Below are 24,989 nucleotides of genomic sequence, written 5' to 3' on the forward strand. Positions count from 1 at the left end.
GTCATACCTGGCATAATGGAGGATAGTTGTGATGGCTGGAAGTTAATCATCTCAGTTCCAGCACATTACTGAAGTTCGCCAGGGTAATGTCCTAGGCCCAACCATCTTCAACTGCTGCATCAATGACCTCCCTTCCATCATAAGGTCAAAAGTGGGGATGTTCACTGATGACTGCACAACATTCAGCATTCATAACTCTTCAGATACTGAAGCTTTCCAAGTCCAAATGCAGCAAGACCAGGACAATATCTATACTTGGACTTACAACAAGTAACAATTGTGCCACACAATGCCAGGCAACGACCAACAAGTGACAATTCATCCATCTCTCCTTGAGATTCAATGATATTACCATTACTCTGAAACCCCTACTATCAACATCCTGGGGGGCGGGTGGTTACGATTGACCAGAAACTGAACTGGGCTAGCCATATAAATGCTGTAACTATCAGAGCAGGTCAAAGGCTCAGAATCCTGTGGTTAAGTAACTTGCCTCCTGATTCCCCAAAGCCTGTCTACCAACGATAAGGCATAAAACAGGATTGTAATGGATTACTCGCCACTTGCCTTGATGAGTGCAGCTCCAACAACATTCAAGAAGCGTGACACTTCCAGGACAAAGCAGTTTGCTTGAATGCTACCCTTTCCACAAACATTAAATATCTCCACCACCAATGGAAAGTGGCAGCCATATGCTGCAAGATGTATTGCAGAAACTCAACAAGGTTTCATAGGCAGCACCTTCCAAACCCTCGATCACCACCATTTAGAAGGACAAGAGCAGCAGATATCTGGGATCACCATCACTTGGAAGTTTCCTTCCAAATCACTCACCATCCTGACTTGGAAATGTATTGCTATTCATTCACTGGGTCACAGTCTGGAATTGCTTTTCTAACAGTACTTTGGATGTACCTACATGTCTGGGATAGCAGTGGTTCAAGGAGGCAGTTCAAACAAGGAGCTCACCATCACCAGCTTTTTAAGAGCAACTAGAGATGGGTAATAAATGCTGGCCTTGCCAGCAACACCCATATCTTCTAAATGAATAAAAACACAGAGCAACAATGTGGGGGGGTGTTTTGCCTGAGGTATATACTGAGGAGTGAGGTGTCTCCTCCTACAAGGATGTAGCTGATGAGGACTAGGATATCACTGATCCACAAGCAGAGTCTATAACAGGAGTACGTTGTGGCAGACATGCCCATAATAAGCTGATAGCTATCAGATTCCAGCATGTAAGCTGCTAACACTTTTGTTGAACTTATTGTGTTTATATCCTTTGTGGTCTGGAAGGCCCCATCACCTTTTTATTTACAGACATTATGTTTCATCAATATTCCTTGATGTTCCAGAGCTGAATTAAAGAGCACTACTTAGCTTGCAGTTGGTTTGATCCTTTTGATCCTTATCATGCACAAACCTATGCAAAAATGCAGAGCCCTAGCACTAAATGGTCACATTAAAACCTGCACAGTCCTCCCTTCTTCAAGGAAGGACATATGTTATGGTCAGAAACTCCAAAGGGCTTCATGGAGCTCACCTGGATCATATGTTTTGCAGCTTGAATTTGGTTAGGATAAGCATGATAGGTCTCACTTTGGGTATGATTCAAATGACCACTAGGGAGCTTTTAAGAACATAAGAAATAGGAGCAGGAGTAGGCCATCTAGCCCTTCGAGCCTGCCTTGCCATTCAATAAGATCATGGCTGATCTGTCGTGACTCAGTTCCACATTCCCGCCCTCTCCCCATAACCCTTAATCCCCTCTCTTATCAAAAACCCATCAACCCGCATCTTAAAAATATTTAGCGAGGTAGCCTCCACCACTTCAACGGGCAGAGAATTCCAGAGATTCACCACCCTTTGAGTGAAGAAGTTCCTCCTCAACTCCATTCTAAACCGCCCCCCCTTTATTATGAGGCTGTGCCCCCTAGTCCTACTGTCCTTTCTGAGCAGGAAAAGTCTCTCCACCTCTATCCTATCCATCCCATTCATCATCTTATACGTCTCAATGAGATCTCCCCTCATTCTTCTAAACTCTAACGAGTACAAGCCTAGTTAATTCAGCCTCTCCTCATAGCTCAACCCCCTCAACTCCGGCATCAGCCTAGTAAACCTTCTCTGCACTCCCTCCAAGGCCAAAATATCCTTGCGCAAGTACGGCGCCCAAAACTGCACACAGTACTCCAGCTGCGGCCTCACCAATGCCCTATACAGCTGCAGCAAGACCTCCCTACTTTTATATTCAATCCCCCTCGCTATGAAGGCCAGCATCCCATTCGCCTTCCTGACCACCTGCTGCACCTGCAAGCTGGGTTTTTGCGACTCATGCACAAGGACCCCGAGGTCCCTCTGCACCGTCGCCTGCTGCAGTTTTTCGCCACGTAAGTAATAATCCTTCCTACCATTATTCCTACCAAAGTGTACCACCTCGCACTTGCCAACATTAAATTCCATTTGCCATTTCCTGGCCCATTCGCCCAGCCTATCTAGATCCTTCTGTAGACTCTCCACACCCTCCGCACAATTTTTATTAAACAAGGTTTAATTAAGAATGTAGTTAACATATTTGTAGTAAGAAAATTAGCAAGAACTCATCAATTACAAACAAACAAAACAGCCAAAATAATGTAGAACCCTCAATGAATATAATAACTTCAATTTGACTGGATTTCAAAATCATTAGTGAGTTCAGCACGCATGCTGCCCCCTTCCTGGATGCTTTGCATCTCTCTGGTGTGGCATCTCACTGGGTGTGAATTACTACTGCTCTATAAAAACATGGTTCACGTGCAGCAATAGCAAAGGAGAGATAGGAGGTGAGTACCACTGAGCACCAAACCACTGAGTGCAGTGTGGGGAGGTTTTAGCCTCTGCAATGCAGTGGGATAAGTGGGGGGCCTGCATAAGTGTAAGAGTTGGATGGGGCTCGAGGTCAGAAGTCACTGCTGGTATGGGGCACATGTTACATGCATTCCCACTGCTTGCTGGATGACCTCTGAGGGATTGATATTAAGTCAAATCCCAACCCCACTGATGTCACTCTGGTTGTCCTGCCAGCCGTCTACTAGTCAGGCTCAGTGATTTATTGCTGACATTCTACCCAGGCTCCAGTAACAGTTACAAGCACCAGGTCTGACAGCTATTGGCCCAATTACAGCAGCTCTGCAGGTGTTAACACAGCTCCTCACACCGCATGGATTTTGCAATGCTCGCCTTAACAGTCACCCATCACATGAAAGCCACAGAAGTGCTTCTCCACCACTGCCCTGAACTTCAAGCTATTCCTGGAAACCAGTGCATCAGATGTCCAGGTTGGTGCATGCAGGTCTATGCTTCTATACTTCAAATAACTTTCTTGATCTTTTTAAATAAGGTAACAGAGACAGTAGGTGAGGGTAATGCTGTTGATGCAGTGTACACTGACTTCCAAATCACATTTGATAAAGTGCTACATAACATGTTTATGAACAAAGTTAGAACTTATGAAATAAAAGGGACACTAACAACATGGAAATGAAATTGGCTGAGTGACAGAAAACAAAGAATGATGATGGATGACTGTTTTTGATTTGCAGGATAGTTTATTCTGGAGTTCCCTAGAGTACAGTGTGAGGAACCCTGCTCTTCGTCATATGTTTGAATGACCCAGTCCTTGGTGTACAGGGTGCAATTTCAAATTTTATGGACGATACGCAAATTTGGAAGCATTGTAAACCACGTTGACAGTGTAGAGCATCAAAGGACAAGTCGGTGGGTTGGGTGGATAGATGACAGTGAAATTTAACTCAGAACAATTTCAAGTGATTCATTTTGATAGGAAAAATGCAGTGAGACAATTGGAGAGGTGTTTTGGTCTGCTTGGCCCAAGACCAGAAATGTCTGCTCCGAGATCAATGGAGCTTTCAATGATGCCAAGATGGGAAGAAACATTTACCCCAATATAAACTAAAGGATACAATTCTAAAGGGGGTGCAGGAGCAGATGGACATGGGTGTACATGTGCATAAGTCACTGAAGGTGGCAGCAGAAGTTCAGAGAGTGGTTAATAAAGTAGACAGTATCCTGGACTTTATCAATAGGGATATAAATTATAGGTGAAGATTATTATGTTAACCCTGTAAATAACACTGTTTCGGCATCAACTGGAATATTGCGTCCAGTTCTAGGCACCACTCTTTATAAAGGACGTGAAGGCATGAGAGCGCGTACAGTATAGATGCATCAGAATGGCTCCAGGTATGAGGAACTTCAATTATGTAGAAATTTTTCTTTGGGGAAGAGAGGGTTGACAAGATATTTGAGAAAGGTATTCAAAATCATGAGGGGTCTGGGCAGGAGGGATAGTGAGTAATTGTTCCCAGTGGTGAAAGGACTCTGAAAAATAGGCAACACAGATTTACGTTAACTGGAAGAAACAATGGCAACATTTAAGAATTCTTTTTCATTCAACGAGAAGTTAGGATTGGGAATGCATTGCATCAGTACATGGTGGAGGCATCTTCAACTGAAGTTTTGGAAAGGGAATTGGATTAACTGAAAAGGAAACTGTCATAGAACTGTAGTGAATTGCAGCTTCAGAGGACCAGCATAGATGCCTCATGATTCCGACTTACAGGTTCAACAAACTCAAATTTCTTCTTTTCCTGAACTTCTTGAACTTTGAACACATACTCCAATGAAGCTTCATAAAAATTCTGTCTTTCCTTGTCAATTTGTGTGTCAGCCTGTAAACAGGAAAAAAAATGTGTTTTGTTCAGAGTGCCATTCACTTCAGTTGAAACTTCAAAAAATTTAAATTCATCAGATTGAATGCTGGTGCAACGTAAATGGCTGAACATATATCTTGGCATTTTCTCCATTATATCCAAATATAATTCCAGATTGACTTTTGCAAATACTATGTCATTCAGCATAATTTTAACATTTTCCTACTTTTTCAAAATCATGTACGTGTTCATACAACAACTGAAACTGTTGAAGGCTATTTCACCCATTAACTATTTCTGCAGCACATCTGACTTGGTTTTTGTGTTCTCTTTGTTATATTCATCACAATAAGGGGCCTGACTTACCTTCCAGTTATCATCATAGGTTTACACCTGAATTGTTTGCCTATATTTTCCTAGTTATTTCACAATAATGACTGCTCAGCCAACACAAACAGAATTTATTTTGGTATGAATTATTTTAGAAATGTTTCACTCATCTTAGGGACCAGATCAGAAACTCCAAGATATATTACAAAGTTAGCCTAGACTCTAAGTTTGGCATCAGGATGAGTATGAAATGTTTTGCTCCAAGTATGATTCAATTGACCCACTAGGAAACTTTTATTAAAATAAATTTTACTTAAGAACACAGTTAAAATATAATAAAATATTAACATGACTTTTACCAATTAAAATACTTAAATATGACGAAGTATGATTCTTAACAGCTAATCATCGCTATAGTTCCAATGTAGAATCACAGAATCCTACAGTGCAGACGGAGGCCATTCAGCTCATAAAGCCTGTGCCAACCACAATCCCACTCAGGTCCTATCCTATAACCCCATGCATTTACCCCAGCCAGTCCCCCCGACAGTAAGGAGCAATTTAGCATGGCCAATCCGCCTAACCCGCACATCTTTGGACTGTGGAAGAAAACCCACACAGACTTGGGGAGAATGTGCAAACTCCACATAGACAGTGACCTAAGGCAGGAATCGAACCCAGATCCTAGGCACTGTGATGCAGCACTGCTAATCACTGTGCCATCCATGAGCAGTGTAAGCAGTATCCCCAGACATAAATCCCTCTTCAGAATCAGCATAAAACAGATATGCTCACGTGGGTGCTATGTTTCCTTCCTTTTAACCCCACTGGACAGATGCAGAGACACATCAGTCGTCTAACTCCCAAACAACAATTACCAGAAAAGGATATATTCACAAACAATTGAACTTCTGAGAAATAAACCTAGTCTCTGGCAGATTCCAGTCTCCAGAGAGGGAGAGAGAAAGGGCTACTTCTCTCTGCTTTCAAGTAGCAGCTGACTTGAATTTTGTGTAAGCCTAGCTTCACCCCATCACATTGTCAATCAATCTAATCAAGCCCCATTCTGCACAGCTTGAGGGAAAAATACTAAAATAACAACAGCATTAAGCCAGATTAGAACAAACATTCTAGCAATTAGGACCAATAATGCTGATGCAGTAACAACAGAGCTGCCGAATGCAAATAAAACAGCACCAATAATAAAACAAACCACAAAAACATATCTTGCACAAGAAATATGACCCTAATACATTTTTTAAAAGCACAATATTGTCACACTTGGTGTTAAGAAAGTTTTTGAGATGGCATTTGCTCACAAACTGAAAAGGAATTTGAAGTTAGACAATGATAAGAGTTGCATCCCAGCAGGATCAGGTCAAATATCCTCGCATGAGTATTTGCTAATGCTGTTGAGGGGAGTTTAAACTGGAATATCAAGGGGATATCATGGATGAGTGAATATTCTTAAGGCTAAGTCAGATAGATTCTTGACTGACAAGAGATCAAAGGGTAGTGGTAGATAGGAAAGTACAGTTGACACCTCAATTAGATCAGCCATGATCTCATCAAATGTCGAAGCAGGCTGCAGAAAGTGAAAGGCCTATTCCCTCTCCTAATTCTACGCATGCATGTATGTACATAAAGAAAAAATAACTATTACAAGTTATTAGAGATATCAATCAAATAAAGCGTATATACTCTGAAAATCACTTCAAAATAGCTTGCTGAGCTGAGTGTGTTAGTCATTCTTGGAGCTCAGCCAAGCATTCAAAATGAGACCTTCTGGCAATTGTTTCAACGGAAGCAGACATCTGTTTTCCAAGAAATATTACCCTCACTAGAAGTCAAAAGCTGAGCAGGAAAAACTAGCAAGAGAAAACTCTGTAAATGTCTTCTATAACAGCACTGATATCCCAAATATTTTTAATTTCTTCTATTTCTCTTCCTACAATCCTAGTCCAGAAAGATTTTATCAATCTGTGGAAACTAATTTCAACTGTGCAATGAAGAAATGGAAGGGCTCTTTTCCAATCTCTTGGTCTGGGCTGACTACCTCTAAACAGCACCAATAGGGAATTCCAGAATGATTTTAACTCCTTAACCTTTGACTTGAACGTAAGTGTAGAGTTATGACTCAGAACTAGTAAGGAATCCAATTAGAGAGTCTTCTTAAATAAAAGTTATAAAAAAAATAAAATTTTAAATCATTTAAAACCTACCCACTTGCACAGCATTAAAATTGGGCATGGCCTGGAATGATCAGAAGCTAACCTGATAGTTATCTAATTAAGTGAATGTAAAAGCTTCAATAAATATTTGCATTGCAAGTTGCAATAAGTATCCCTGTAAAGCAAAAACTTTCTTACCTCTTGTAAATGTGCTTCCTTTTTCCTTGATGACAAATTCAAATGTTTCTCCAATATAGAATAGTATTTCTCGCTTTCTTTATCAAACTTTTTCTTTCCATCCTACAAAAAAGATATGTTCTTTGGAAACAATTGACTAGAAACACTTCAATGTTTTATTCTCTTTGTTTATTTGGCGATGGCAATTTTGGGCAGCTGGGGAAGTTGACTGCAATTTCTGTACAAGGTGAGTAATGATTAATAAAATCAGTAAGAATTGAGAAGATGTTAAAGCAATTAATTGGAAGTTACCATAATTCATGAGTGAATCTTGAATATTGTTAATTGATTGAGGGGTACTAATTTTCTTGCCATTTTTAGTCTCCTAAAACTTTTCTTATCAATGCATGCACTGAAAAAGTCATTCAACTTTGATCAACTCAGCACAAATGTTGTTTCTTAAATCAATCATCTTTTCATATTGGTTACAGGTGTGAAGATAAAATATTAGTTGATGTAAGGCTTGTATTATATCCAAATAAATTTTCCCTTCAATGTAACTAAGTCTTCATTTCAATATAAAGCAACATTTGGCAGATTAATTTCATAACAACTGATCAAAAATAATTCAAATTTGGCTGTACAATGAATTTCTTTTTTGAAAAAGAAAATTAAGATCATTACAAAAAAAGGTTATATTTCTGTCTAAGGCTGCCATGGATTTTAACGTTTCTGTCATGCTGAACTTCCAGTATGTCTGAAACAAGCTGAACTGGAAAAAATACACAATTCTCTGAAAGAGCAAGTAGATAAATCCATTATAAAAACAGTATTTTGATTTTTATAACTAGGTGCATTGTGTATGAATAAGCAAGTAATTAGAATTTATACAAGATACCTGTTAGCTTACACTGCAATTTCAAATGTTCTGTTAAAGAAAGGGCATTAAAACCAAACACAGCATACAAAATGATTTCATCAGGGTGATGCAGTGATAGCAAACGATGAGGAGAGAAATTAAGAATTAGGACTATTTTTATTAGAGCAGAGAAATCTACATACACACATAAGAATTAGGAGCAGAAATAGGCCATCTGGCCCCTCAAGCCTGCTCTGCCATTCAATAAGATCATGACTAATGTGATTTTAACCTCAACTCCACATTCATGTCTACAAACTGTAACCTTTCATCCCTTGCTTACCAAGAATCTAACCACCTCTGCCTTAAAAATATTCAGACTCTGCTTCCACTATCTTTTGAAGAGGAGTTCAAAAGCCTCTCAACCCTGTCCTAAATGGGAGACCCCTAATTTATAAACATTGAACCCCTAGTTCTAGATTCTTCAGGAGAAAACAGCCTTTCCACATCCACCCTGTCAAGATCATTCAGGATCTTGTACATTTTAATCAATTCATCTTTTACTCATCTAAACTCCAGTGGATACAGGCCTAACCTGTCCAACCTTTATTCATAAGACAACCGCCAATTCCAGGTGTTAGTCCAGTAAATCTTCTCTGAACTGCTTCCAACGCATTACATCTTTCCATCATTAAGGTGACCAGTTCACAACACAGTTCACCAGATGTTGTCTCATCAATACTCCGTACAACTGATACCTTACTTTTGTATTCAATTCCCCTGGAAATAAACAATAACATTCTATTAGCTTTTCTAATTATTTGCTATATCCATATACAAATGTTTTCTGATTCGTGCACTAGGACACACAAACACTACATCTCGAGCTTCACAATCCCTCACCATTTAGATAATATGCTTCATTTTTAATCTTTTTTAATCACCTAAATCCCTTTATATACTTGTCAAAACATACTTTCCTATCTAACGTTGTAACATCAGCAAATTTAGTAACCATACCTTTGGTCATTTCATTAAGTCATTAATATAAATTGTAAAACGTTGAGGCCGCAGCACTGATCCCTATGGCAGGCCGATCATTACAACACTTTGGCAATCAGAAAACAATCCAAAAATAAACAGAAGTTGCTTCAAATTATAAATCGACAATAGACTGAGGAGACAAGTTAAGATCAATTTCTTTCCATGGAAGGTTGTAGGAATGTGCTTTGTCACAGAAAATAGCTGAGGGAATATCTTTTTAAGGAAAGTCAGTGGAACCTCATCCTTTCCATTTCTAATTGGTTTTGGATTTTTTTTTAATTTTCATTTTTAAAAAAGGTTTTGCTATTTTCTATTTTTCCCACTCAATCCGCTGTCCTTTCTCCAAATCTGATTTGACATTGAATTCACCACTCGAAATTACACTTCCTTCTCAGTCAGTAACAATAACAGCTCGCGTTGTTCACTCAGATTCTTTATGCATTCTAGAGAGTGCTGCATTATTTCAACCTCTAATTTTCAGCAATGTATGGGAAAAAGAGCTGTCAATATTAAATGGTCAGGGATAAGTCTCACAGTGGCTACGATTTGTTGGCCTTTCACAGCAATTTTGCTGCCATTAACTCTATCTGGCAACAGAAATTTCAAGAATGAAAGTTCTGCTCTTTTACAATATGATAGAATATAGAACCAAGCAGCAACTATATCACGAATCAGACTGTGGTCAAAGGCAGAAAGGTTATTACCACTACAATAATCTTGCATATGAGATTTTGAAGAACCACGTTCAATCTCCAGTGACCTAGATTTCAGAGTAGGACATATTTAAACAGCATAGGGGTGGGGGGTTTCATTCGGCTTGCTACCTTCCAGTGAGAATCACAATGGTCTGGAGAATTAGGCTTCAGGCAAAAAATGGATTTGATATGGCGCCCCGTAGCAATGCCCCTGGCCTTGACTGGGTTCCTGCGCTTAGCAATTACATTCTCCACTGCATGCTAAATAAAACAGACATAAAACTGTGAACAGCTCCAGCTGTTTGTATATACGCACATGCTCCCATATGCATACATTCAAACAGACACACAGTATAGATTATAAGCTCTTCAATAAAATGACAGGAATATCATACTATCTCTTGCATCTGCCTAGATTTTCTTCTCAACAGCAAAAGAACTTTCTTGGATAGAGTTGGCCACAAACTCATTGCAAATTTGTCAGCAAGATTTGTACAAAACCTCATCTATTTCAATGTGGCACCCTCTACAGGAGCTCTGAGGCACCGTAAGCAGGAAAACAGCAGCAAGAATCTTCAATCAATCAAATTGAAGTATTCCCACTGAGAAAAAAAATGGGAAATAGAAATTAGACTTAATTCACTGTACAAGGAGTGAAATAAAGATTGTGATCTACAGATTGGATTAGGAGATAGAGAAAAGAGTAACACAGAAAACTGGAAAGATACTTATTTTTAAATGTGCAAAGTTTATTTTCTTCTGAGGGAATGAAAAATCTTCTAAAATATTTTTTAAGGCCAGAGAAGTTGTCCATCAATAATTATCATCTATTGTGTCATTAAAAATGCAGCTATTCCTGAGGGTACAGATTGGATACCTAAAATCCAGCTCTACAAAAAGGAGAATTGTCTGAAAATAGTACATTTTGAAAATATTCAATTTGATATTCAGTCAAATGAAATTTGAATTTATTGCCCAAATTAGGCACTAGTTCTCAATGGTGCTCTGGATCAGTTATTGGTTTTGTTGTTCAGTTTACAATGGAGTGCTGGTCTTGTTCCTGGGCTCCAAGTCAACTTGAATGACCCTTGACCTCACCTGACCTAAAATTGGAGAAAATGCTAAATCTGGATTTTGGGTATCTAACAGATTGCTATTATTTTTATGGTCATTCTTAATGTGGAGTAAGTGGGCAGTTAGCCAAAGTTCACACCATTACATTGATTTTGGTGCAGATTCTATTGTTGAGGATTGTAAAAGCATAGTCAACAGAGGCAGAGCAGAGTATCCCTGACATTAACATAAGAACATAAGAAATAGGAGCAGGAGTAGGCCATCTAGCCCTTCGAGCCTGCCCCGCCATTCAATAAGATCATGGCTGATCTGTCGTGGCTCAGTTCCACTTTCCCGCCCTCTCCCCATAACCCTTAATCCCCTCTCTTATCAAGAACCCATCAACCTGCTTCTTAAAAATATTTAGCGAGGCAGCCTCCACCCCTTCAACGGGCAGAGAATTCCAGAGATTCACCACCCTTTGAGTGAAGAAGTTCCTCCTCAACTCCGTTCTAAACCGCCTCCCCTTTATCTTGAGGCTGTGCCCCCTAGTCCTACTGTCTTTTTTGAGCGGGAAGAGTCTCTCCACCTCTATCCTATCCATCCCATTCATCATCTTATACGTCTCAATGAGATCTCCCCTCATTCTTCTAAACTCTAACGAGTATAAGCCTAGTTTATTCAGCCTCTCCTCATAGCTCAACCCCGGTATCAGCCTAGTAAACCTCCTCTGCACTCCCTCCAAGGCCAAAATATCCTTGCGCAGGTGCGGCGCCCAAAACTGCACACAGTACTCCAGCTGCGGCCTCACCAATGCCCTATACAGCTGCAGCAAGACCTCCCTACTTTTATATTCAATCCCCCTCGCTATGAAGGCCAGCATCCCATTCGCCTTCCTGACCACCTGCTGGACCTGCAAGCTGGGTTTTTGCGACTCATGCACAAGGACCCCGAGGTCCCTCTGCACCGTCGCCTGCTGCAGTTTTTCGCCCCGTAAGTAATAGTCCTTCCTACCATTCTTCCTACCAAAGTGGACCACCTCACACTTGCCAACATTAAATTCCATTTGCTGCATAAATACCAAATGCTGTTGTCAGATTTGTCCTGTGTTACTAGTGAGCACTGATCACCTTGCCATTATTATTACAGCAAAACCCAGGCCAATAATTAAGAATTATTATTCTGCCATAATGCAGAGCTTTGTGTAAGTTGGTCTATTTCCAGAGTTAAGATCGTAGATAGCATATATATTTATTTTAGATTAAAATATGCTGGTCAGATAACAGTTTGGATGTTAAAAATGTTCACCAATTTAAAGATTATTTTGCAGTTATATTGTGGTGCCTTCATATACTAATGGGGTGTTTTTAATACATTCACATCTAATGCTTGTGTATACCCTGCTACAATACATATTTTTACCACTAGAGTCCATCAATGAACTATGAAAAAGTTCTAAATTCCATGGGTATTTGAAAATGTGTGGGTGGTAGTCAATTTATTGTACAACCCTACTGCAGAGATTTTATATAATTTACAGAACCAACACCTGTTGCACTCATTATTTCTGTAGTCTTACATTAGTTAACAAAAAATGGTTATAGCTTTCAAACCATTTGCTTAAGTATCGTCAGTTAACAATTATGGGCGATCTTCCCAAAAATATTCCAAGTGTCAAAAAAGGTCTGAAGATGGGCATGTTCTTGTGTGAGGTCAGCACTGAAATCTTCCCACACTCTCAGTTTTTTTGATAGCATGGAGATTTGCAGAACCTAAGTGCACCAGGAAAGTCAGCTGCAGAGCGCTCGGGGTGTCACAGGGTGTCTCAATCTCCTACTGAAGGGGGAGACCCCCTCCTACACCCCCCAACCATCGGCAGCATTGTCACCCCTCTCCCCTACACACGCACACAGGTCACCTTTGGGGCATCAGGACCCTCCTGAAAAAGTCTCATGATGGACATCTGATATGCTCCCGCTATCAGCTCCAGTACTGCTTTTCCCTCAGGCCAGAATAGCAGAATCCCATGCCAGATTCTCATTAATTACATACAGGCAAGTCCCCTTCTGAATCACCTGGAGGAATGTGCCAATGTTATATTTAAACACCAGTCCAGCACACTCATCATTCCTCAATCCAGATGTCTTCGCCAGGCTGTGCAGGATGTCAACAACCCAGAGGAAAAAGCCTAGCTGCCTCAGGAAGTTTATTCCTCAATTCAACCATCCTCCCCCTGCAGGGCACCCATAGCCCGCTTCACAGTGTTACAGTGCAGAAGAAGGCTATACAGCTCATGTCTGCACCAGCTCGCTAAACAAATATCATGGCTTAATGCCATTCTCCTGACTTTTCTCCATACCCCTTACATTGTTTCTATTCAAACAATTGTCTAATGCTTTCTTGAATGCCTCGATTGAATCTGCCTCCTCCACCATGCTTCAAGGCAATGCATTCCAGACTGAAGCCATTTGTTATGTGAAAATGTATCTTCGTATGTCACATTTACTTCCTTTGGAAGTCACTTTACATCCGTGCCATCTCGTTCTTGATCTTTTTACAAGTAGGAAGAATTTCTCCCCATCTACTCTATCCAGTATCCCTCATGATTTTGAGCATTATCTATCAAATCTCCTTTTTGGAGAACAGTCCCAACCTCTCCAATTAATCTCATAACTGAAGTTCCTCATCCCTGGAACCATTCTTGTAGACCTCGTCTTCAGTCTCTCCAATGCATTTGCATCCTTCTTGTAGTGTGGCACTTAGAACCGCACATAATACTTCAGCTCAGATGTCACTGCATAACTAGCATCTTGTGGAAGTTCAGCACAACTTCCTTGCTCTTTAACGCTATGCTCCTTTAATAAAGCCCAGGATACTATATGCTTATTTAACTGTTCTCTTCACCTGCCCTGCCACCTCCAATGATTGATCCCCATATACACTTAGGTCCCGCTGCTCCTGCACCTCCACAAGAACTTTACCCTTTGTTTTATATTGTCTCTCATATTCTTCCTACCAAAATGCATCACCTCACTTTCTCCACATTAAACTTCAATTACTACCTATCTGCCCACTCCACAAACTGATCTTTTGAAGTTCTACACTGCCCTCCTCACAGTTTACAGTCGCATCAAGCTTTGTATTATCCGCAAACTTTGAATTGCCCCCTGCACTAAGATCTAGATCATTAATATATATCTGGAAAACCAACCCCTGGAGAGCACCACTGCAAACTTCAGACCAAGTCAACATCGATTTATGAAAGAGAAATTATGTTTGCAAGCCTACTCATGTTTTTTGAGGATGTAACTGGTAGGATAGGTAAGGGGCAGCCAATGGATGCGAACTATATGTGGATGCAGGGATGCTGTTTCCCCTGCTCGGGGGTTCTAGAACAAAAAGTCGCAGTCTCTGGATGTCGCATTAGCCATTTAGGACAGGGACGAGGAGAAATTTCTTCACTAGAGGGTGGGGAAACTGTGGAATTCACCATGACAGAATGCTGTGGAGGCCAAATCGCTGAACATATTTAGAAGAAACTAAGACTGCAATTCTCCCATTGCTATTGGGTTGCAGTGGGAGACGTGTGTCTGCGGCCTTGAACAGAGACTTGCGCATGCACTGGGGATGCAAGTGCATCTCGCAGAGCTGGCTAACAATCACTGCTCAGACAACACTGGAAAATCAGCAGGAAGGGAGGCAAGTCATTTCAATCTTTTCTGCATGTATTTTAAATATGTTTATTTGTTCATTAATGGGACCTTTCAGGTCCCGATTGAATCTCCCACCCCGCCAAGAGTACTTCATTCTAACGAAGTTCAGACTAGCTTCCCACGTTTGGGGAATTAGCGGGAGACTCTGCTGAAATGAAGGGGGAGCAATCGGGACCCCCTCAAGAGGTTGGGTGGCGGAGGAATGGGGCCCCGGCACTGCCCAAGGGACAAAGTGCCCATGCTCAGGGAGCCCATTGTACTGCCCACCAGGCATCAGGCAGTCTCAAGGGGATGGGGTGGTCCCGCTGCCACTCTGCATGAGCATCGGTCTGGGATGGAAGGAGGGCAGTGATTGGGGTGGGCTGGGTGGGGGGGGAGGTGATTGACCCCTGGAGGTGGGAGGGGAAGTCAGCCCAGGGTGAGCAGATTGCTGCTGTTGATGGGATAAGGAGGCTGTGCATCAGGGTGCTCGGGGTGGTCAAGGCTGGCCCGGGAATTGCTGTGGGGGCACAATCAGGCCGTTGGGTGTTTTAGTGGGGGGTGGTGCTAGAGGAGCAGCACTGTGGTGGTCCCAGGCTAGCCAGCGATCAGGCTGGCCAGCAAACGGGAGGCTGTATGCGCAGAGTTCCAGAACTATCAGACTCTGATGCGAATAGGGCCCCTGGATTTTTAATGAGATTCCTAACTAGGCCCTCTTCAGTGCACAGAGTGCAGCGATTCAAGTGAGAAGCTGAACTGACAGAACAGTCAGGATTTAGAACTGTTCTCCCACCAATTCGGCACTTTTGGGAGAATCGCGGTCTAAATTTCTAGACATCAAAGGCATCAAGGGAAATAGGGAAAGAGTAGGAGTATGGCTTTGAGACAGAGATTCGGCCATGATCATGTTGAATGTTGGAGGAGGCTTGAGGCGCTGAATGGCCTACTCTTGCTCATATTCTCTATGTTTCTTCTTTTTACATGTTTTCACACAGAAATATTCATGCCATTGGAGTGAGGGGAGAAAAGGGCTTAGAAGGACCAGATGAAACTCTAGATTCAATGAGGACTCACTCAGGGTCCTCCTCAGTGCAGTATCAGGCTGGCATGAGCAGATTTTGCCAGCCCAGCAAGAGGAGGAAGCCTAAGCAGACACAAGCTGTATGGAGGAGTTGGCCAAGGGTCATGCACACACTGGTCAAGGCACCTCATGCAGCTGCTGGAGATTGGGAGCAGCAGACTTCAGACAGTCAGCAGAGTGTCTGAGTTATCTGCAGACTAATTCTGAGTTGGATGATGAACTTCTGAAATTGGCTGTGAGGCAGTAGATGCTGGATATCCAGCAGAGGGTCTAAGAATATTTGGCAGATACACCAGAGGGGTTGCACGCTCTGGTCCAGACTGTGGAGGTGTCCATAGTGCACTACAACCACTCACTCTTCACAGCATGAAGATTCCCCCATGGACAGACCGGCATATGTCCTGGAGAGGCAAACCAAGCGCATTGCAGATATTATTGTACAGATGTACTCTAACCTGCACACCATCATCCTGGCTCTGAGTTCAGAGGCACTGTCAGGACAACTGGGGAACTGGGAGCTTGGTCACACATTTGCTGGCACCTCACCACTTGGCAAAGAGGGCCAGCCAGTCCTCATTGTGGATGATGACCAGCAACTGGCTCAATCAGGAGGCTCATCTCATGGCATTTTGGACAGATACAGCATTCTTCTCCAACCAATCCTCAACCAGTGCTGCAGTAATAGAATACATACATGCATGTATGCATGTGTGTCAGCAATTGTCACCTGGAGTGATAGGTCACTCAGGGCCACAGCCAAGGTCATCGAAGACAAGAAGGTGCCAAGTCAGCCAGCTCTCTCCAGTCACAAACAGGGGAGGAGCACTGCATCAGGGCACTCATAAACACTTGACAAAATATCTACATTAGCCACAAAAAGTGGCACGTGGATGAGCTGCTTATTTATTGCTGTTGGTTCCTTAGAGTTGTATAGAACTTTTGTGAGGTCATTGCTAGAGAACTGTGTGCAGTTCTGGTCATCGAATTATAGGAAGGATGTGATTGCACTGGAGTGGGTGCAAAGGAGATTCACCAGGATGCTGCCTGGGATGGAACATTTAAGAAATGAAGAGAGATTGGATAGGCTTGAGTTGTTTTCATTGGAGCAGAGAAGACTGAGGGATGACTTGATTGTGTCGTACAAGATTATGAGGAGTATGGGCAGAGTGTATAGGAAACAGCTATTCCCCTTAGTCACAAGGGGACATAGGTTCAAGGTGACGGGCAGGAGGTTTGGGGGGGGATGTGAGGAAAAATTTTTTTTCACTCAGAGGATCATGACTATCCAGGACAGTGGTAGAGGCAAGTTGCCTCACATCTTTTAAAAAGCACCTGGATGAGCACTTGGCACATCATAACATTCATGGTTATGGGCCAAATGCTGGTAAAGTGGATTAGATGGGACTCAATGTGTCGAAGGGCCTCTTCTGAACTGTATGATTCCATGAATTCAAAGTCAATAAGATTGATAAAGGCAAGGTATGCTCCGTAAGTTTTACAATAATGTTTGAAAAGTTAAAGGAATAAAAAAGGTGTAGACCGGAACTTTCTGGCCATTAACACTGGCAGGATCTTCCAGTCCTGCGAATGGCACACACCCCCGCGGGTTTCTGATTCAGGTTCATTCAGATATACATGTTAAAGGATGAAATCTGTGGCTAACAGGAGTCAGAATTGGACTAAACGGATGTGGCTGTGACTAGAAAAAATTAGAAATGAGAGTACTGAGTTTATGTTTTTCTAAACATGTAAAGAAGATATGGGATTCAGTGTTGGAAGAACAATCTGTGAATTTCTGATCACACAAAAGCAGATTTGGTAAGAAGTGAGGAGGACTGCAGAAGTTTTAAGAAGACAAGGCAGTTAAACAGAATGGGTAGATAGGTGGATGATGAAATTTAACCAATTTAAGTGTAAGGAAAAAGAATTCCCAATCTTCAGATTCCCTCTCACTCCCATTCCCTTTCTCTCACCCATGTCTTCATGTTTTACATTTGTGCCTCTCTAGCCAGTGCCCATCCCAGCTTTGTCTCATCAAATTCTGAGCCCGCTAACTTGGGCAAGCTGGCCACACTTCTAAGCCACTGCCATATTCACTCCCATTCACCTCAACCCTCAATTCCCCGTTCATCCAAGCCCCAAAATTTTCCCTACTACTGTATGGCTCAGTTCCTCTCTTCTCTCTTCAACCTGGATCATCATCCTCGAATTGGGGGAGCTAGGAAAATTCCCAGTTTAACCCAGCAGCCTTGGGAGAAAGTGCCTGCAAAGGCAGGATCTTCATTACTAGGGAGCGAGTGCAGGCTGAAATTGGGTCAGCCAACCCGGGAAAACATTGAGACAGTCACAGAGGCAGGTTGTTTAAAAGGCCTACCTCAGTGCCTTGCAACGTTTTTCCCACCTAAAATTAAAAAATAAAGGTCCTCCATCCCGAAAGCCCATTTACCCTCCAAATACTCTACCCACAATTTACAGTGGGTCATTACATGTGGAATTGACATATTTTGCACAGGGTGCATTCTGGGCCATAAGGAGTGTGTAAAAGAGTGTTTGTTGTTTGGCATAGGGGAAAAAAAAGAAAAGCAAAGCTCAACATTCTGGCATGAGGGTCAATAGGGGACAGGATGAGGTGGGGCAGCATGGGGCATGAGAGGGTCTATCTGAACTCAACTTTTAAAAAGCTGCCCTCATCAGACTAGGGTTCACGAACCCTTTCCCCTCCAAGAGGCTGTGAACTACAACTCTTTAAAAGCCTGGCTTGACTCCATGAATGTTACAGAGCAGTGGGCCTTGGGAGAATCTTTTGTAGAATCGATTTAGATTCGGTGAGCCAAACGCCCTCTTTCTGCACCATACAGATTCTATGGTGCAGACTGATTCCTGTCATAAGCCTGCATCCCAACTCCTAACCTGTCAGACACCACTGTGAAATAGGTGCCGGACGGGTTAGGAGTTGGGATGCAGGTTTATGACAGGAATCAGTCTGCACCATAGAATCTGTATGGTGCAGAAAGAGGGCGTTTGGCTCACCAAATCTAAATCGATTCTACAAAAGATTCTCCCAAGGCCCACTACTCTACCCAATCCCCTCGACCCCGCGCATTTACCATAGCTAATTCACCTAACTTACACATCATCATTCAGTGGGAGGAAATTGGAACACACAGTGAAGGCCTACAGACATGGGAGATTATGCAAACTCCACACAGACAGTCACCCAAGGCTGGAATCAAACCTGGATCCCTGGCACTGTGAGGCAGCAGTGCCAACCACTATGCCACCCCTTCAAACACACTCCCAAAAATCACACATCCTAGAAATAGGATCGAGGATCCTAGCATATGGGCAATCATTTTTAAAAGGGCTCCCAAATTAACCTGACTTGGAGAAAATCAATACTTCCATTCCTACAATACCCCATCACCATCCCACTCTCCAGCACTATCAGCTGGTCCAACTTCCAGTCAATCTAAGCTGGCACTGCCCTCTGTGGTAGATGGAGAAGGCGATGTCACTAAGCTGGAGGTGTCTAAGTGACAGCTAGCCATATCATGGACTGGGAGTGGGTCATTGCGGTGACAAATCCAAAGTACGAAGATCTCCAAAGCAGCTCGGAGCAGAGCCTGGGAGTTACATGCTCCAATCCAAGAAACTCCCAGGCAATCCTGAAGAATTGACAACCATCTCCACACAGTACTGTGATGTGCTGGGAATTGGGGCATTAGTCTGACAATTAACTCTGCTAACTGAGTCATGCTCTGGAAACAATAAATCTTACTCTTTGCAAATGTCTGATTTATCTGCAAAAAAATGCAAGTAGATGAAGAACAAAATATAATTTTATTGGTAAATTCAATTATATTAAACATGCACTGTTCTTCTGAAATGGTTGGTACTTGTCTGAAATAAAAATGATCAAAACATTTTAGAAAAAAGATTGAGTGATTTAATTGGTTCAGATTTTTTTTTTAAATTGCTAGAGTTTCCTGCTTGATACAGTTACACTGAGAAGCATTGGAAGACTGGGTCAATGCATTGGTATGTGAAGCATAAACAAACAAGGGAAAATTGCCAAATTAAAGCTAAAAGCTAAAATATGGAACGTTTTTAAAAATTCTCAATTTCAATTAAATTATTTAAGAAACGAAATCCTGACTGGAATTTTCCAGCTCTTAATGCCAGCAGGATCTTCCGGTCCTACCATTGCAATTGGAGATTTCAACAGCCTGCTGGTCATGCGGTCAGGAGGTCTGGAAAATTCCAACCATTCTTTATAATTTCAGACCGCAAATTATCTCAACAAGTGAACACAATGTTGTGGGAAAACAGGTTTTCAGTGTTCTCCAGTACATTGTTAAGTAAACAAAAAAAGCTATTCTGGATGTCACCACATATGTCATAAAGCAAGAAACAAACAACACAGCTTACAAGCAAGATGTGAACATCTGGAAAGATAAGATTCATTAGCCAACTTTTCCCTGATCTCTTGTTCTAAATTCTACATATTCTTTATCCAGGGTTGTATAGACAGTAGTCAGAGAGTAGTTGGGAATAAAAACTGCTTTTACATTTTATTTGATAGTTTTTTTTCTTGTTAATGCCAAACCACAATTTAAAATTCTTCGTAATAGACTTCAACTTGAATGACATTCACAAAGTATTTCATACAACCAGCAATTTTTGGTGAAAACATCAGTTATTTTGGAATGTAAACCATTAATAACTCAGGTCAGTAACCTTAAGCCTTGATGTAACCAGTCTGTAGAAGTCATTGGCTATTCGAATAAATGGTGTTAAACGTCTGATGAATTAAATGAACCAGGGCAAAAAAAAATCACAATCTCCTAAAAGTTTTCAATTATACGCCAACAAAACACAATGCCAAAAAAGGAAAGCTCCTTCATGCCTGAAATCCTTTCCCAGTTACATCATTAAGCTACTATTTATATTAGCTCAGTTAGTGTAACAGCCACATATCTAAATGAGACCTGTAATTCTTCTGGTTTCACAGAAGAAATGATGCTTGGTTAACACATGCCAAGTCCTTGTTATCATAAGCCTTTACGTACATAGTATAAAAAATCCAATTACCAAGGAATTCAAGAACAGTCTGTTGTTGTAAAAACAATTGATGTAGTACTGCTTCATTGATAAACAAAGAAATTTTTCAAAAGTAGTTTGTAAAAGCTTTCCTCTAATAAGAAACCTTAATATTTCCAACTGTCACTTCTCTATTTTTCTCTTGAAGGTCCCAGGTCATGCAAGAGTGTAATTCTATGGACATCAGTGGCTCCTTATCTTGTCCAACTAATCATTTTTCACAGAAGTGGGCATGGTGTAACAGTGGTTAGCTCTGCTGCCTCACAGTGCCAAGGACCCGATTCAGCCTCCAATTCCAACCTCAGGTCACTGTCTGTGTGGAGTTTGCACGTTCTCCCAGTGTCTGCATGCGTTTCCTCTGGGTGCTCCAGTTTCCTCCTGCAGTCCAAAGATGTGCGGGTTAGGTTGATTGGCCATGTTGAATTAACCCTGGTGTCAGGGAATTAGCAGGGTAAATATGTGGGGTTACAGGAATAGGGCCTGAGTGGAGTTGTGGTCAGTGTAGACTCAACAGACTGAACAGCTTCCTTCTGCACTGTAGGGATTCTATGATTTTAGATTACAAGGCTGGAATTTTCAAAGACTGTGTGGTGAAGAGGTGGTTTTCATAGCTATTTTCATGCAAGGCTTCGCGTTGGGAAATCACACCCAATTTCACACTCGCAGCTTATTAATTATGCACCAGTGAGTAGCTCTCTGAATCCGACAGCATGATTTATATATTCCCCCGTCACTGAATGCGATTGCAGTTGGGCACCATAGTTAAACACCACCCAAACACACACATTCATTTTAACAGGCCAGCTGCTTGTCAGGAATTCTTTTGGTATGGCACCAATGAGGAAATCAGCTGCTCCCAGGTTCAGCAATTACTTGCTTGAAGCTCTCATCTGTGGAGTCTGCTAGCACCAGGATTGTCTTCTACCTGAAGAATGGCTCACTAATCCATCTCAGTCAGAGACAAGTCTCTGGCACTTGGAGGACTGCTGGAGATCGGGCACCCATTGAGTTTGTGTCAGATAATGTGCCTCTGCAAGTGCCTACAAGTAGTAACATTTGAAAAATTAAGAAATTCTGACATTTCTTCTGAGTGTTCAATCACAGTAAATGTCATGCATCTTTATAAATTCATTTGCTGCTTATAGGATGGATTTCCTCATTCAAAACTTTCTGCAATAATGTGCCCTCTGACTGCAAGGGTTAGCCTGCTCCCACTCCGAGTTCACCATCCTAATGAACCTCATATTCAAGAGTCATGATAGTTAATCAACGTTTGTGTTATTTCAGGGAGATGCGTCAATCTCTTTACTGGAAGTGTGTTGCAAAATGTACTGGTATTCTCTATGGAGTACAAGAGATCATGGAGTTAGGCATGCTCAATAACCTTGGAGGATTTAGCTGTATTTGTTTCTTAAAATGAGATGGCAGCCTTCATCAGTGGCATCAAAGCACAAGACACGCAGCTATGATGGTCTTTCCAACCATGCACACATCACAGTGTCCACTTAGAATTTCTTATTAAGATGGCAACTGCATGAAGTCCTTTGAAGCAGCATTTGCGGTGTTGTGCCCACTTTCACTTCCCAGAGCACATGGATGCAGGGTTCACTGCTGATCCTTCTAAAGATGAACAATCATGAGATTTGAAGGTTCAAGTCTGAATGCTGAGCTTGCTCTCAGTGGTACTAGTTGTAAAAGTTGTTTCAGTGCACTGACATGGCTCTAAGGACAGAAGGAAAGTTACCAGGTCTTGTTGCCTACACCTTACTCCTCTTGGAATCTTGTGGCTGTCACTGTGTCATGGGCACATATTCCTCATCATGCTTCTTTTGTGATGCCCTCACCTTCCTCTTCTGGTTGTTGCCTTCTTGCTCTTCTTCATCTAAGGAATGACCAGCCTCCTTCACATCTTCCTCTGGAAAGGGATCTCCCTTTGAAGCTACATGTTGTGAAGGACACAACAGACAATGATTATGCAGGATATTCTGTGACACTGCAGAGCTCCACCTAAGATGTTCAATCATCAGAAGTACGTCATCAGGATGCCAATGGTCTGCTCGATGATGGATCGTGCTGACCTTCATTGCATCTCTCTTCCAAAGATGATATAAAGGTGTAATTTATCAGGTGCTCCTTATCCCCAAGCATCCAGCCTGTAATCGCTCAGGCCCTTCAAATATGTGAGGCATCTGGGAGAGGATTTATAAGTCATGGGAACTCTCACATTATACATCATTTGCCAGGTCTTTGCCCACTCACTTCACCTATCTATATCTTTATGTCTGCTTCACAACTTTGTCATCAGCAAAATGGGCAACCATCCTTCAATCCCTTTATCCTATTTATATTAATTGTAAATTCTTGAAGATGGAGACCTGTGACACACCATGGGTTACATTTTACCAACCTGAAAAGGACTCATTTATGCCTACTCTATGCTTCTTGTGGCCAGCCAATCTTCTATCCAGGCTGATATGTTACCATCCCTATAACATGAGCATCTATTTTCTGCAATAACCTTTGATGTGACACTTTATCAAATGCCTTCTGGAAATCCTCAAATTCCCAAGATTGCAGAGTGTTGGATCAGACAAAAAACTCAATGGCTTCTTGGATGCATTTTGTCACCTGATTTAAAAGCACTGTACAATTTCAAAGTGCTGGTGAGGATCACAAAACCAACTTGAGGGGCAGGGCCTAATTACACTGGCAATGTCAGGATTCTGAGATCAAAGCATGCCCTGATCTCAAAGTTAAATTTAAGGCCTCCCCTCCCCCCAATCCATGGACATCGGGACTACACAGTGGAAAGGGAGAACACTTCCTAATCCCCACACAAATAAGGGGAACCTACTCTCCTGAATGGGGAGGGTAACTGTCTCTACTAGAGCCCCCTGTATGTATCCCCTTGGCAGTGCTCAGCCTTGTCCTTCAACCCACAGGGTCTACAGGCATCTCCACAGCCCCAGCACAGTCATCACAACTGATTTGTGCTAGCATGACGTCATGCCACCAGGGGAAGAGGATATGCATGGCTGGACCCTATAGCGTCAAGCCCTGTGTTAATATATTGTAATGTACGGAATCCAGTTCACACCACTAGCGGGGGGAGGCGGCAATCTCAAACTGAGACCTCGCAAGCACGAATCCTGTTTTTTGAATGCTCATGAGGCTCAGCGGCCATTACAGGATTTGTGCCCACGGTTAACTGGGTTGCCACATCATGGACATAATCTCAGATCCACTCTCTCTACCTCAGACTGAATGTAAAATTCAATCCTATTATGATTACTAACGCCTAGGAGCATCTTCACACAGAGTATTAATTACTCCCATCTTGTTGTAGAAGTACTTGAGAACACTAAAAAGCTATGCACAAATCTAGTCAGCGAAAAGTGTTAAGAGAAAGGAATAGGTTGAAGATGGAAATAAGATTTGCCACAAAGGAGAAAATGAAAAATGTACAAACTGAAAGGAATCGAAGAAAGTGCAAAAATGAAAAGAGGTACTACACAGACAGGAGAACCAATGTAAAATGGCAGCAGTCAAACTACACAAAAAAAAGTTTCAAATAGTCTCAACAAGATACATAAAATCAAATTACTGTGGATGCTGGAATCTCAAACCAAAAGCAAAAATGCTGGAAAATTTCAGCAAGTCTGGCAGCATTTGTAAGGAGGGAAAAGAGCTGACATTGAGTCCACATGACCCTTTGTCAATGCTGAAAGGTATAGAAAGTGAGAGATATTTATACTGTAGGGGGTGAGGGAATGAAAAAGGAGTCAGAGCCACAAAAACAAGGGGAAAGGCTGCTAATGGCAGTCCATAGAGAGAATAGAAGGTGTGAATGGTCAAAGACCAGAAAAACTTCACACCTTCTATTCTCTCTATGGCAGGCACAAACAGTCTCTCTCCTTGTTTTTGTGGCTATTGATCATCTTTCATTCCTTCATCCTACAGTATAAATATCTCCCACTTTCTGTGCCTTTTAGCTTTGACAAAGGGTCATGTGGACTCAAAATGTCAGCTCTTTTCTCTCCCCACAAAAAGATAGATGTTTTGCCTCTTAAAAAAT

General features: G+C 41.8%; 1 protein-coding gene across 2 annotated transcripts in view; it reads right to left on the reverse strand.

The window, feature by feature from the left end:
* arhgap42a (Rho GTPase activating protein 42a) overlaps positions 1-24,989 on the reverse strand; it is a 314,844-nt gene that overhangs the window by 91,347 nt on the left and 198,508 nt on the right. For both annotated transcript variants that reach the window (XM_080196954.1, XM_080196952.1), the window contains 2 exons: positions 7,412-7,513; positions 4,620-4,730 (listed from right to left, as the gene is read on the reverse strand). In XM_080196954.1, coding sequence (XP_080053080.1) covers positions 4,620-4,730; positions 7,412-7,513 — 213 coding nt within the window. The remainder of the gene's footprint in view (positions 1-4,619; positions 4,731-7,411; positions 7,514-24,989) is intronic.

This window comes from Carcharhinus amblyrhynchos, chromosome 10 (genome assembly GCF_965287045.1).
Source record: "Carcharhinus amblyrhynchos chromosome 10, sCarAmb.v2.hapA, whole genome shotgun sequence".
Classification (NCBI taxonomy): Eukaryota; Metazoa; Chordata; class Chondrichthyes; order Carcharhiniformes; family Carcharhinidae; genus Carcharhinus; species Carcharhinus amblyrhynchos.